We start from the raw sequence: 14,566 nt of genomic DNA, 5'->3' as shown, positions 1-14,566 counted from the left end.
GCCCCCTCACGCTTAATTAGAACAGGATCCAAAGCTGCCCCTTGGCTTTCTAAAGAAACCAAGCAAACAATGCTATTAAGGAATAAACTATGGACAAAATGGAGAACTACTAAAAACCCAACTGACCATCAAAACTTCAAACACCTTAGAAATACCACAAAAAACTTACCCATCTTGATAAAAAGAATTATTACCTTCAATATCAAGAAAATCAAAATCATAACCCCAAAAAATTCTGGTCAGGAATCAATAAACTGCTCCATCCAGGAAATACCAAAACACCTACTCCAGCTAACTTAGCACAGACCCCACTCAACTTAATAGCCAATACATTCAACAACTTCTTCACTGAAACAGTCACCTCTCTTGCAAAGAACATGACTCCCCACACTTCCCTTAAAAACACCTCCCCTCAAAATAACACCCCCACTCTAACATTCGGTACAGTCTCCACAACCTATATACAAAAGTTACTCTCAAAACTAAAACCATGCACTCCTTCAGCTGACCAAATACCAGCTGAATATCTGCAGCTAGCATCAGCAGAACTAGCATACCCAGTCTCCATATTAATTAATAGAACAATAACCAAATCTACTATCCCTTCCCTCTGGAAAGTCTCCCATATCATTCCTCTGCATAAAGGAGGAAACTCTAATGAACTTTCTAATTTCCGTCCTATAGCCTTATTATCACCACTATCTAAAATCATGGAGCGTTGTATACACCAACAACTTTTACGTCATCTTTTACATAATAGCCTACTTTCAGACTCCCAACATGGCTTTAGACCTTTCCATAGCACTTCCACTGCTCTTCTCTCCTTCACAGATACTATCAACAAAAATCGCAATAACAACCTATACTCTTCTGCTTTGTTTCTTGACCTCTCTAAAGCCTTTGATATGGTCAACCATCAACTTTTACTAGACACTTTTAAATCTCTCTCACTTGAACCTTCGGCATTGCACTGGTTTGACTCTTATCTGATAGATAGACAACAAGCAGTCCTTTGGGACAGCCATCTCTCCTCTCAGCTCCCAATCACTATTGGCATCCCACAAGGATCCATCTTAGGACCCCTTCTCTTCTCCATATTTATAAACAACCTGTCTATTTCACTCCCAACACCCTCATGTATTCAATATGCAGACGATTCAACTCTCATCTGTTCTGCTGTATCTCCAGCTGAACTTCATTCTTCCACCCAAAAAGTCTTTACAGCAGCAGAAAAATGGTTCCAAGATATCTGTCTCCTCCTTAATCCCAAAAAAACTAAATTATTACTTTTCTCTCCAACCCTTAAATCTGCCCCTCTTTCCTTTTCTATTGTGTCTGACAATGGCACTATCATTACACCCGATAGTTCCGCTAAACTACTAGGTGTTACAATAGATAATCAACTAAACTTTGATTATCACATTGACCTAACTATCAAAACTGTTAATAAAAAGATAGGTGCCCTCTATAGACTTAAGCCCTTTCTAACAGCAACCACCAGGGTGTCTTTAGCCCAAACTCATCTTATCTCTACATTATTATATGCCTCCCCATCTTTTATAAACCTTTCAAAATCTAACCTTCAGAAACTTGCCACAGCCTACCACAGCATTGCCAGGTTTGCCACAGGTTCCCCATTTCTCACACATCATTGTGTTAATCTCAAAAAGCTTGACTGGCTTGAACTTCAAAATCTCATTCTCCTACATCAATTAGTTATTACCTATAAAATTCTCCATTACCCTTCTAATACACCCATACTAAATAACCTTGTTGTCCCTTACAGGAATCTTACCTCCCTTCACTCAGCTAACAAATTACTAGTGGCCACCCTCAAAACACACAATAAAGCTGGGGTCTCCTTGTTTACAAATGCCATTGGCTCATACTGGAATAAACTTCCCATAGAACTGACCACTCTAGGCTCATCACAACTTTTCAAAAAACAACTAAGAAACTATTTTAAAACTCACTGGCTATGCCCTTGCTCAAATCCTGACTGACCTCAGCTTCCATCTCTCTTTTCAGCTCTTTCCACTACTCTTCCTCATGTCCCTATCACTACCTTTACCCCTCCTCTGTACTTCACCTACCATCCACTTGAATATTACTTTTCACATAAATTTACTTCTCTTTATATTACTGCAACCTATCATCTCACCTTGTATCTAATTCACCCAGCTGATGAAATCTGTTTCTTAAAACTAGTGCCCTGACACAAAATGTTTATCAAAATTGTTAATACTGTAAATAGTTGAATAGAGTCTCGTGTGAGTTACTGCTTTATTTCTTCTTTAATTACTCTTCCAAAGATTTTGTAATAGAAATCCTCACTCTATGTTTAGTTTTTATATATTACTTTTGCACTGTTACTATGCTACTTGGGAATAGTTCTTTACATGCTTATAATTTCTATCTTATTGTGCTATTTTTGTTTATTTTTATCATTATTATTTACTAGTATATAGTGGAGCTTTTCTCCTCGGGCCTCTGCTGAAAATGGACATGTATCCAGCCAGACTAGCCCGGTCAACAAATGTAAAATAAAAATAAATAAAAAATACCTAACTTGGGCATTTTATATACACACACACAAGCATACAAACCAATCAGCATAAAAGCAACAACCCACCCCCACACACACACAAATCAATCAGCATAAAAGGAACAACCTCCCCACACACAAAACAATCAGCATAAAAGGAACAACCTTAACACAAACACAAAACAAGCAGCATGAAAGCAACCTCCCCCAACAAAAACACTCAGGCAACAACTACACTTGGGCAACCGGGCAGCAGATGTGAGCAAAAAAACAACTGTACAGGACCGTAGAAGACGCTGCACCATGGTCTTGCAGCGGTAAGTGTGTATGTGTGTGGGTGGGGTGTTCCTTCCCCCTCGCGCTGTAGTTCCGGCACCCTTGGTTATAGAAAACAGGCTAGAGGACTCATTAAAAAGCGTAATTCCTGTCACTGTATAATAATGGTATTGAACCATTCTCAAAAAGACAGTCCTTCCCTCTGCTAGAATTTAGCATATGCACATTCAGCAGGTAAGTGTCTTTGGTGAATAGACCTGGATCCTTCAGCCATGGCAATCTGTGTTTAAGGGACCTGATATTATGCTCAGCCAAAAGAATGTAGTGCAGCTCCTTCCTGAAAAAAAGGTTAATTCCTGCCACTGTATACCAAACGGGCTAGAAGCTATCCCCTGAAGGAAAGTACTTTCCTCCACTAGAATGTAACCTTTTGAAATACAACAGGTTGGTCATTCTTGTCACTGTCCACCAAAGAGCTTGAACCTAGATTCCCACAATGAAAGTCCTTTTCCCCACTAGAATTTAACCGTGCCACGGAGAACAGGCTAACTTCCTTTTGCTGAAAGGATCAGATCCCTTCAGCAAAGAAATCTGTACTGAAGGAACCTAACAGTGTTCTTCCAAAAGCCGACTAAATGGGGAAAAGGGAGTGAAGACGGATGAATTTAACTTAAATCACTCTTTCAGGTGAACAGGAGTAATTTTATAAAATGCAGGCTAGAATCTTTTTTTTTTCATGAAGTGGTCTTTAAAACAATATAATCTACTCTGTTCTGCATATAAAATAGATTAAAAATGACTCCGGTAAATAAAGTTAAAATATGTTTCCTGAAAGATAGTCCTTTCCCCGTTAAACCTACCGTTTTAATATCGCAAACCAATACAGGAAGTTCTAGCATGACGTATGCGTACCGTAGGCCGCCTGATTTATTCACAATTCATTGCTCTGTAGCTAGGCAGCATCGTGTTAAGTTTTTTTTAATCCCTCCCCATAGAAACGGTTACTCGTTTGCTGACTGGTGAGTATTATGCCAGCTACGTGTAGGTTGCGTGGTGCGTATGCTTGTAGCGGATCAGGAAAAAGGGTACTCAACAGCATGGGTTCTAAAGCACAGGTAGGAAAGAGAAACCCTAAGTGTTTTAGAAAGTTTTGTTTATTAATTAGTAAGTTGTAGAATCTGTGGCTGGAATGTCAGTGACTTAGTCGTGAAGGACTATAACATTAGAGAAGAATGTTTGATAGCTGCTGAATATTGCTCGTTTTGTAGAGAAATAAAAGATCTGCAGACAAGTCGTGGGATGTTTATCAAACTGAAATTCGCGTTATTTTGGGGTGTATATGAGTGCTGGTTTTCATTGTTAAGGTGAAATGAAGCTCTGCTTTTTAAAGCTGTTGCGTAATCTCTGTTATGGGAAAGGAATAGTCAAGCGGGAAATTCAAAATGCTTTAGGGTCCTCCTACGATCTCGGCGTGTAAGGGAGAGGGTTGGAGCCACCGTGTTCTGCCCCGACTGCTTTGGTGTACATGCTTGTAGTCCTAAGTTTATTACCTCGTGTGCCCTGTTGTGCAATTTTGCAAAGGCGTAACACGTCTTGGGTTTTTTAACAACGCGGTTATATAAAACCATCTGTGTAGTAATATTTTCTTCACCAAAATGCTAAAGTATGTTATAATTTTTAGTGTATAGGGATAGGTATTTTCATCTTGAATGATTTTCTTGCCAATTTATGTTGGCTGGGTAACTACTGGATAGTTATCGCAAAAAAGCAGAACGTTATCAGCTAACATAAATTGGCAAGAAAATCATTCAAGATGAAAATACCTATCCCTATACACTAAAAATTATAACATACTTAAGCGGCAGGCTGCATAGTGGTACTTAAAATAAGCCAGTTTTTTGTCATTCCGTTTGCAAACTTCCTGTTCATCAGATTTGTTTCGTGCACTGGAGAAAGCTAATGTGGCTAATTAAATATCCTATTCTGTCACAGATGTGCCCTCTCCCATTTTTCAGAACCCAGCAAGTGATCACCATTTTTAAAACGTCCTTTATTAGGGGTGAAACTCAGTAAAACACACCACCACACGACAAAACTATTCTCATTTATTTAAATACGACCCTTGGTTTTAGGGAATGTAGCACGTTAGGCCAGCCTGAAGTATTGATTTAAATCTTCTTGAAGTCCGTGGAATTCTAACAGTCTCTTCCAGCATCACAGTTCAAAAACATCTGTTTCTTGTGTGTAGCCCTAATTTTAGTTTTTTTAGTGGAAAAATCAAAGCTTTGACTTTCTGAAGACTTCTCAAAGAATTTTTTTTTAAGTCCAGCTTTAGATTCATTTGTACTATTATTTTGGATGATGTGTTCAGCATGTAAATATATTGTCAAACCTTTTTACTCCCATGTTGAACAAGCTCTTGTTCTTAAGGTTTACTACTTTGTTTTGCATACAGATTCTTTAAGGCAATATTGTGACTTAGTGTCTAAAACTGTCATCGTTATAGTTGATACAGTCAAAGGCTTGGGGGTGGAAAATAAAGCAGGAATAAGTATATTTTTCTGGAACGTTCTTGCTTTTCATTATCCAGTAGATGTTAGCAGTTGGAACTCTGGTGTTGTATCGACAGAACCAAGTCCTTCTGGGTTGCTGATCAGCTGGTTTATTTCCTTTGAGTAACAGGCATTCTAATAAAATCAGGTGGAGCTGTTGTGATGGGGATTAAAGATGGCTATGAGACCTGTGATTATTGCATGTTCAGTGATGACACTAACACTATAGACTGTGTAACTGACAAAGACAGCCCTAGAACATATAACAATTGTTGCAGATGACCTAGAGGAATTCATACACTTCTTGCATGAAACATGAGGGAAGAATAATATTAGCTGGGGATTTAAATTTACCAAAAACAGATTGGAATGAAATTGATTCTACAGAGTTAGTAAGGAAATTATTCACAGCATATATTCAGAAATTGCTTCAGATTGTTAAAAAAAAATCTACCAGGGGGCGGAACGTACTAGACGCTGTGTGTGTTCCCAACAAAATTACTGTAACTTCAAGTTAAGTTTTACCACCATCTATGTGCTGTGATCATGGGGTTATAAAAGTTAAATTGTTGCTAGATAATTCTGTCAAACTGAAATCTAAGACCATGCATAGAAGGTTAATTACAGATTATATGGAAGCAAAACAGTCACAATGTAAAACTAACTGGAGTGAGGTATTTAGTGGAACAACTGCAGATGGAATGTGGAAAAATAAGTTTAACATCAGCGTGTAGGCATCATCAGGTGGATAGATTTCCATAAGTACAAGATATCAGCTTATGAGAGACAAAAATGTAAGAAATGGAAGAGGTTGAACTACAACTTTTTGAAAACTGACCCATGGACTCCCCAGACTCTGGAATAGACTGCCCATACATGTCAGGCAGAGTGCCTCTTTGGCCCTCTTCAAAACAAACCTTGATGATTGAATGGGAGATGGGAAATTCACACCGGGGATCACATCAGTCGCCATGCTAGACAGGGGTCCAGGGAAGTAAATACTGTGGGAAGAAATAGCCAGTGAATTATGGCTAGGCTTGTATAGGCCCTAGGGCCAATATGCTAGTACCAACCGATGAACCCATAAATAAACAAGTTGGACAAACAGATTAAGCGTAGTTTGAGACAAGATCAAGAAAAATTATATAAAGATATAGAGCATAATAGGAAACCTTTTTATAGATACATAAGATGTGGAAGAAGTAAAGACACACAAGTTAATACTGTGTGCAGATTCTAAAACGTATTCTCAGACACAACAGATTTATAGGTATATTACAAAATCTTATGCAAAACAGTTTGGCTCCACACAGGGGTGGCTTGTGCTATAGGAATGCAGCCCCCCCCCCCCCCCAAGCTGTAGAAAGAAGAAAAAAACTAAATCACGAGTCCCGGAACTCCATGCATGCTTGCATGGTACTGCAGATGGACTTGGGGAACATTGAATGGGACACTCCCTGAAGTCGGGTACTTGTGTGTGTAATGCCCCTGTTGCTATGTACACTGGTGGCTAGAGAGAACTTGTACATGGTGGTGGGCTTGAACCCTGTACCTTGGGTACAGGTGCAACAGCCTGAATTCTCTACCCACCACCATTTGTAAAAACAATTGCAGATTTTTGCCTCAATGTTCTGTTCCTCATCTCATTTGTTCTGTTCTGTTCCTCATAAAATCTGTGGTTTCTATATTTTTGTTTCCTTACACAGTCAGTAGTGCAGTGGTAGCATTGTTGCCAGACAGCTACAGTTTCTCTGGTTTTATTCTTGTCCGGGGTGGCTTGTGTGTGGAGTCTGCATGTCCTCCCTCTGTTTGTGTGGGTTTCTTCTGGGTGCTCTGGTGTCCTCCCATCTTGCAAAAACATGTCTGGAGTGTTTCTCCCTGGGCCTCTGTTGAAAATTGGCTTTTGTTCCAAGTCTGACTTTCCTGGTTAAGATGTTAAATAAACAAAAATGACAGGTATTTGAATTTCAGACTTCATATTCTTCAGAAAATACATGGTAACACAAAACCTTTTATTCTAGCAATTTTCTGAATTTATAAGATGGATATTTGAAATGTGTCCCTATTTATGGGACTGTATTCCGCCATTATTGGTTTCTTCCAGGCTTTTTGTGCCAAGGTTGAGAGCTATGGTGAGAACTGAATTCACTGAATATGTTTGGGGGCTCTATTCCCCCATTACTGGCTTTGTTCAGGTTTTTTTTGCTAAGAGGTTGAGCGCTATGGTGAGAACTGAATTACCTAAATGGGTAGCCCTTTAAGTTTCAGTCTTCCTCTCTTTCACAAAACAGCTGATTTGGCATAGTTGTATTGCTCTGACTGTTTTGCACATGGTCCTGGGTTCAAGACTTGGCAATGAAATGTATGGTGGTAACACAGCATTTTATTCTAGCAACTTTCCAACATAAAACAATGCTTAAAATGTGTTCCTGGTTTTTGGACTCTTGCCTTTTTGGTAAATGGAGCGAAATAACCAAGGAATGGGACATTGGAATGGCTGCAGGGGGTGGCTCCTTTGACCATGATTTTTGTGAGGGGGGGGGTTAAGGCCAGCAAACTCAGACAGCCCTGGCTGAACTATACCTCTCAACTGTCCAGATTTTTGCAGAATGAATAGATTTTTGCTTCTTTTTGGTTTGTTCCTCATAAAATTTGTGGTTTTCTGGCAAATCATTTAGGAATGAAGTCACTAAATAATGAGTTTCAGACATCATAACTTTCAGAAAAATGCATGCTAAAACAAGACCTGTTCTGTCAACTGTCTTAAGTTTATACAAGAGCAATTTTTAGTACTGTTTGTATGTTCCCCCAATATATTTGGCCTTGTCCAGATATTATAAGAGGTATGTGCAAATAAATCGCTTTATAGAATTGGGAATATCCAAACCTCTCAACTGTCCCCAATTTTGGGTCAAAATGTTGCTCTTCCTCTAATAATCCCTCCGCAGAATGGAAATTTTGGAAGAAAACGTGGAGAGTTTACAATTATAAATAACTAATGATGAGAGTTATAGATTACTTTATTTCAGAAATGCATGTAGATTCTTATTTTGTTAGCTGCTTAAGTTAACAGTACTAATATTAAAAAGGTGTCCCTTCTTTGACATGTTCCCAGCTCTGTATTGTGTGGCAATTGTATATTTTTGCATCACATTTTTGGTCCGCTTTTCATAAAATTGTGGTTTTCTGGCAAATTAAAGACTGAAGTTGGAAAATAATGGCAGACATTTGAGTTTCAGATTTCATACCTTTCAGAAAATTCATACTAATGCAAGACTTACTACCATTCTATTATCTTTCTAAGTTTATAAGAGCAATATTTAAAAAAAATTGTCCTTATTTTTGGGCCTGTGTCCCACTTCTATATATGGCTTGTCCAGATTTCTTGCTCTGAAGGTGAGAGGTAGGAGTGTCAGACCCATCTCCGTCAGCCAGAGACATTTCAAATTGTGACATACTTGTTGCACCCTACTCCCCCATGTAGTGACTCTGGATGTGTCCAAGCAAGGCAAGGAGCAGTTGTGCAGTGTAAGTGTGCAGAATATTCCCCCATCCAAGGTGACAGTGGCTTTTCATCTGTCCTTGATTTTGAAAAATGTTCTGGTTTTCTGTCATTTTTTGTACTGTTGATTTTATGCTTCTTGTTCAGAAAATGCATGTTGTCGCAGTCCCTGTTGCTCTGTGTTTTAAGTAGCAGTGCTTTAATGACAATTTGTTAAGCTTCTTGGAGATTGTAAGATGCAAGTAAGCTTTAATAAGCATACTGTTAAAGAATTACCAGCATTGAAAGCCTTTTTGTTGCCATGCAGAGAATATTTACATAACTAGATAACGTATAAGCCTTGGGTATTGAAATGCATATGATAGTATTTGTAATAAAGGACAGGATTACAGTATTTTGAGAAGTTCATTACATTTAGTTTATGGGTAAAGCCTGCAGAGATGACGGCAAGTCTCCAACAAAACTGCCAGTTTATTGTGTGTGGTCCATAACTTGTGCAGTAATCCATTAAGCAATTTTATCGTGAGCTTGTTTCTTGTTGCTGTTCATTTTTTTACTTTGTTCCTGTCTTCCCCATGAAACAAGTAGATAGTTATCGGGCAGCAGGTCCTCTTTGGATAAGAAACATTTTTACAAGTGGGGGTATCACAGAGCTACTTTCAGCGTGTTACTTGGTAATTTTATAAAACTGAATATAAATTATAATTAGAACTGCAGTACCAGGAGAGGTGGTTTGAGTTGAGTGCTGCTCATTTTATTTTATACATGATTTTGACTGGCATTCCAGTGATGTATTTAAAATTTATTTTTTCATGCTTCACAACCTTTGCATTTCCATCTAGATATTAAGTAAGCTGTCATGTAGCCAATGCATTAAAATATTTTTTCTTCTACACTTCATTTTGTCTTGAATGGACTCTCATAATGACTCTTTGGCACCCAGGGCAGCATATTTAAAGTTCCAGTTGTGGTTTTGAGCATAGCTCCACCCCTTTATAGTTGACCACATGCCTTCCCATTGGCCCCACTCATTCAGCTGTCTCCTGCAGCCTCCCTTTAATTTAAAGTCACCAGCCTCCACTGGCTCCACAAAAGGGGTGGTAAGTTGTCCTAGTGATGTCCAGGTAACCCCAGATACTGGAATCGGATTAAATTATATTGAAAGAACTGTGCAAACTCGATCCAAACAAAGCACAGGGAGGAGACTGAATTAGTAACAATGACCTGAGAACACTTCAGCAAGAACTTACAGTACCATTATATTGATCATTCACTAAGTCATATAAATATGGGGAGATTCCTCAAGATTGCATGCATGTGCTTATTAAACCTGTTTTTAAAAGAAAGTGGAATAGGACCAACCCAGAGTCCTATTTTTCATGTTGTGGAAAAATAATGGAGAAGGTAACATTGGATAAATTGTCAGAGAAGGTAACATTGGATAAATTGTCAGAACTGAATAGGTTGGGACTTGAAACCATATATCAGCATGCATAATTTGAAAACAGATCTATTACCACCTGTAACATGATGTTCCATGACAATATAATAGCTATGAATGAAAAGTTGTGCTGTGATGTAGTTTATATATATTTAACTTCAGCGTTTGACATGGTCATACACAAAACTGATCAATAAATTAGTACAACTAGGTATTGATGTACTCTATAAGATGGATAGCTGTATAGCTTACAAATAGGACATGGCAAGCATCCTAGAGCAACTGGACAGACAAAATCCTTGGTTACAGTCAGGGTGTCTCACAAGGCTTTGTCCTGTGCCCTTACTTGTTTAGATTTTATCTTTCAGACCTAACTTTTTCATCTGAGGTGTTCTACAGTGTATATGCAGATCTGAAATTGGGCAAACTGATTACATTACAGATAAGGCATGTCTGCAAAATAACGTGACTAAATTGATCATTTGGCCACAGGAGAATAATATGCTGATAAGGCAAACTGATTACATTACAGATAAGGCATGTCTGCAAAATAACGTGACTAAATTGATCATTTGGCCACAGGAGAATAATATGCATCAGCCAATTGGTTAATGATAGTTATAGAACTGTAGGTTGCATAAAAACATTTATAAAGTCTAGGAAATCAAAAATAATTAAGTCCTTATTAGTTACATTAGACCCAAACTTGAGTATGGAATAACAATATGGAAACCCTATAAGAAAACAAGCATTAGTAAACTGGAAAAAGTACAACGGGAATATACTAAGGGTATCCATGGATGTGAAAATGTAAGTTGTGAAAAAACTAATACCTAAACTTGTACAGTGTTTTACAGATATCTAAGAGATGTTCTTTAGGTACGTAGGGCATTTAGTGGCAACTTCTTCTGGGAATGTTATTTAGGTACGTAGGGCATTTAGTGGCAACTTCCTCTGGGAATGTTTGGGGTTAAAAAGTACTGTTGAATAATCAGCTTATGTAGGTGATTCTGTAGGAATGAGAAGTGTACTGACTACTACTGACAGAGTAGCTGATGCATGGAACAGACTACCAAATTAAATGTATGCAAGTACTAGTTTAGATATTTTGAACAGCCTGGATATACTGTATTATGGGAGCAAGTGTTTTGGTATATTGGCAAGCTAGAAGGGCATTGATGCCTTGCTTGAAATATTTGTATGTGTGGAAGGGATCAGTAGTTATTCTAAATAGACTATTTTGAGATGGTGGTTCCAAACTATTAGTTGTACCCCCCCCTCACATTCAGGCATAGTCAGGGCTCATTCTACTTGGGTTTAGCTACTTCTGTGGTATTTTGGAAAGGGGTCGTTTAAGTGTACTAGAGGCAGTTGTTTAGTTGTCAGTTCACACTTTAACCAAACATTACAAACTGGATTCCTGCTCTAGATCCAAGACAGTCTTTGCCAAGTCTGTTCAAGGGTTCTTGGATTCTGACCTACTTTACTACTCCCATGCTTTTGTAGTTATCCTATACAGTTTTGGCTACTGCAGCAGTGATCTAATAAAGGGCACAGTAACAGTAAATATTCAAGTAGATCAGTGCTGCAGTAGTATATCCTGCTGTTTGATCCCTTGGATTTGCATTGCTTTCGCAGCTTGCTTATTTATTTTTTGAAATCTTACCGAATTTTTTTTTTTTTTTTTTCCCTGAAAATTTGTGATTTACAGTAATAAAGGTCCTAAAAAGTCCAAGTTCATTACTCAAACAGGAACAGCAAAAAACAGCCAAAAAGGTTTTAAAAAAATGTGGAAGAAAGTAAAAGCATACACTCTACAAACAAAAGTGTAGGAAAGGACAGGAAATTAGAAGCATGGAACGACACCATAGCAATAAAAAAATGACTACTGTAACCTAGGCATCTATACCCACAAATAGGGTAGAAAGACTGGCATGCATTTTGTTTACTTTTTCAGTAGTGGTAAATAAGAAGTTACATTATACAGAAAGAAAAGCACTTCATGGATACAGCTGCATGTTTAAAATAATGCACACTTGCTGCCCTTTTAATTAAGATTCTACAGTAAACAACATCAGCCAGACATAGAAATTGAAGGGGTTGCAGAAAAATGCAGAAACCCATTTTATAATGGGCCCTTGGTGGTGTGCATGGTACAGATATTGCATGCCTAGAGATGTTTGTACCTTACAGTCCCTTGGCATGAAATATCTGTACCATGCACCCCACCCTCTTGCTTTATTGTGTATGTGAAACCTATTATCATAACCAGTTATATTGCTTTTGAAAAGTGTCCATTGTGTGTTGTCGTTTATTTTATAGCCTGCACTGGTTGAGTAGAAGGATAAAACCCAGAGTATGGTCCAGGTAATTGCAGTGTAATTAGTGACTGGCACTTTGGTGCAGGCAGGGAGAACTGGTGTGCCCATTTTTGTGACAAATGTATGTTTGGGGGTATATTTACACTGATTTCTGTGGTAGAGAGTGGAAGGGTGGCAGCCATACTGTGTTGCTTGTGGGTGGATGGGGCAGTCTTGCTGGTGTCGGCCTCTTGCGCGTCTGATCTATAGGGTGTTACTGGGCATGCTCAGGCGCTCTGGTATAGTAGAAAACATTCCTTGACAGCAGTAGGAGACATCTGGGGTCAGCATCAGTCTTGTAACTGGTCCTGGACATGCCTGAGATGGTATGGAGATGACTTAAGTGGAGTTCAACAGACCTGATGAATGTTAAGTACCCAATCGTAGTGGTAGCAAATAAATACATAACTGATTAATACAAAAAAAATTTCCATGAAGAGGTAGAGAACACTAGGGGGAATGAATGGAATAGGTTAAATTTTTTTATCGCATCTTGATGTATGCTGTACTAATACTTGAATACCAAAGACCTGCAGCAATTCTGATTTTACCCTGCAATGGCTGTCATGAGAGCTGCCATACTGGTACAGTTGTGTTTTTCCCTGTGTAGTTTTTGTTCTTTTGTACATAGATGTTTTCTTTATTGTTGTACAGTGATAATGCTGTGAGGCTGTGACTTCATAGCCTCTGCAATTTTATTTAAGCTGAATCATTTCTTTTCCATTGAATCTGATTTGTGCTATCAAAAGGCTGCACTGTACATGACTTTTGACCACCATATTGCCTCCGTTGTATGGAAAGCTTTCTATTTGGGCACCTCATTAGTAAGAGTATCTCCTCCAGGGACAAGGTGGTCATAACTTCCCTGCATTCTTCCCATATAAGGCCCATTATTGAGTGCAATGCTCCTTTCTGCATTTACTTCACAAAGCACATGCAGCAACTGGAAAGACCACAGAGGTTCCCCACCTGGAGAATCCAGGGCCTCAAACATCTACCCTACACAGGCTAAAAGCCTGGTCACTCTACTCAGTTTCCTACAGACTCCTCAGAGGTGACCTCTGCCTGGCATACAAAGCAATCCGTGATGGGGCTACTGCATATCCAGAAGTCAAGCTCCACTTGAGTAACCCACATGTGCAACCTCAGCCTGGTCTGTGACATGGGACCTATTGGTGGGACAGACTTGTGTCTCAGAGACTCCCCCTTTTGTGGAATTGACCCCCTCTCCACGTAAAGCAGAGCACTTCATTAAACCTTTTAAGCGCAACCCGGATAACTGGATGGGGAACAGAAAATACACCCTTGGGATTCCACCTGTCTCCCTGCTGGACAGTGGCATTGGGTGCTGAGTTGGGACATGGGATAAATTCTTGGCTAGGTTTGTAAGGGCCTCAAGGTCAATAGCCTAGTAACTTATGATTTAATCCCTCTTGAAAGTAGATTAGCTAAAGTAGCGGGCTTCTGTGAAGTATACCTGTGGTCCCTAAAGGAAAAGTCCACCCAGAAACACACTGTTATTATGGTAAGAGAAGTTAAATAATACAAAACAGTTATAGTGGCCATCGTGGGGCCTGCTATATCTGATTTTTTATTTTTTCAGGACTATAATTTTGTGTTTTCTTTGTATGAAGACTTTAGACATAAGGCAGTGTACTCCATGTAAATACAGTGATGGTGCTGACTGTACAGCTTTCAGAAGTTGTCAGTTTTTTCTTTTTTTCAATTTAATTGAGTTAGTGATTTGCGATAACCAAAGGGCTGCCTACCTAGCAAAAGAGCTAAAGTTGCAGGGCTTTCTAAAGTCTTCTGATTTCAACTACCATAACTTCCCTTATACTTTTCCTAAGGTGTCAAGAGTTGTCAGTTCACTGTTAATGGTTTTCCCTT

General features: G+C 38.8%; 1 protein-coding gene across 1 annotated transcript in view; it reads left to right on the top strand.

The window, feature by feature from the left end:
- Positions 1 to 3,803: 3,803 nt before the first annotated feature.
- Positions 3,804 to 14,566, top strand: part of RCC1 (regulator of chromosome condensation 1) — a 498,237-nt gene continuing 487,474 nt past the window's right edge. Inside the window, exon 1 of the mRNA XM_044060220.1 lies at positions 3,804 to 3,936. Coding sequence (XP_043916155.1) covers positions 3,850 to 3,936 — 87 coding nt within the window. The 5' untranslated portion in view covers positions 3,804 to 3,849. The remainder of the gene's footprint in view (positions 3,937 to 14,566) is intronic.

The sequence above is a fragment of the Protopterus annectens genome, chromosome 1.part2 (genome assembly GCF_019279795.1).
Source record: "Protopterus annectens isolate FY-2018-M chromosome 1.part2, PAN1.0, whole genome shotgun sequence".
Lineage (NCBI taxonomy): Eukaryota > Metazoa > Chordata > Ceratodontiformes > Protopteridae > Protopterus > Protopterus annectens.
Note: the sequence above shows the minus strand (reverse complement) of the source record. Positions and strands in the feature narration are given on the sequence as shown.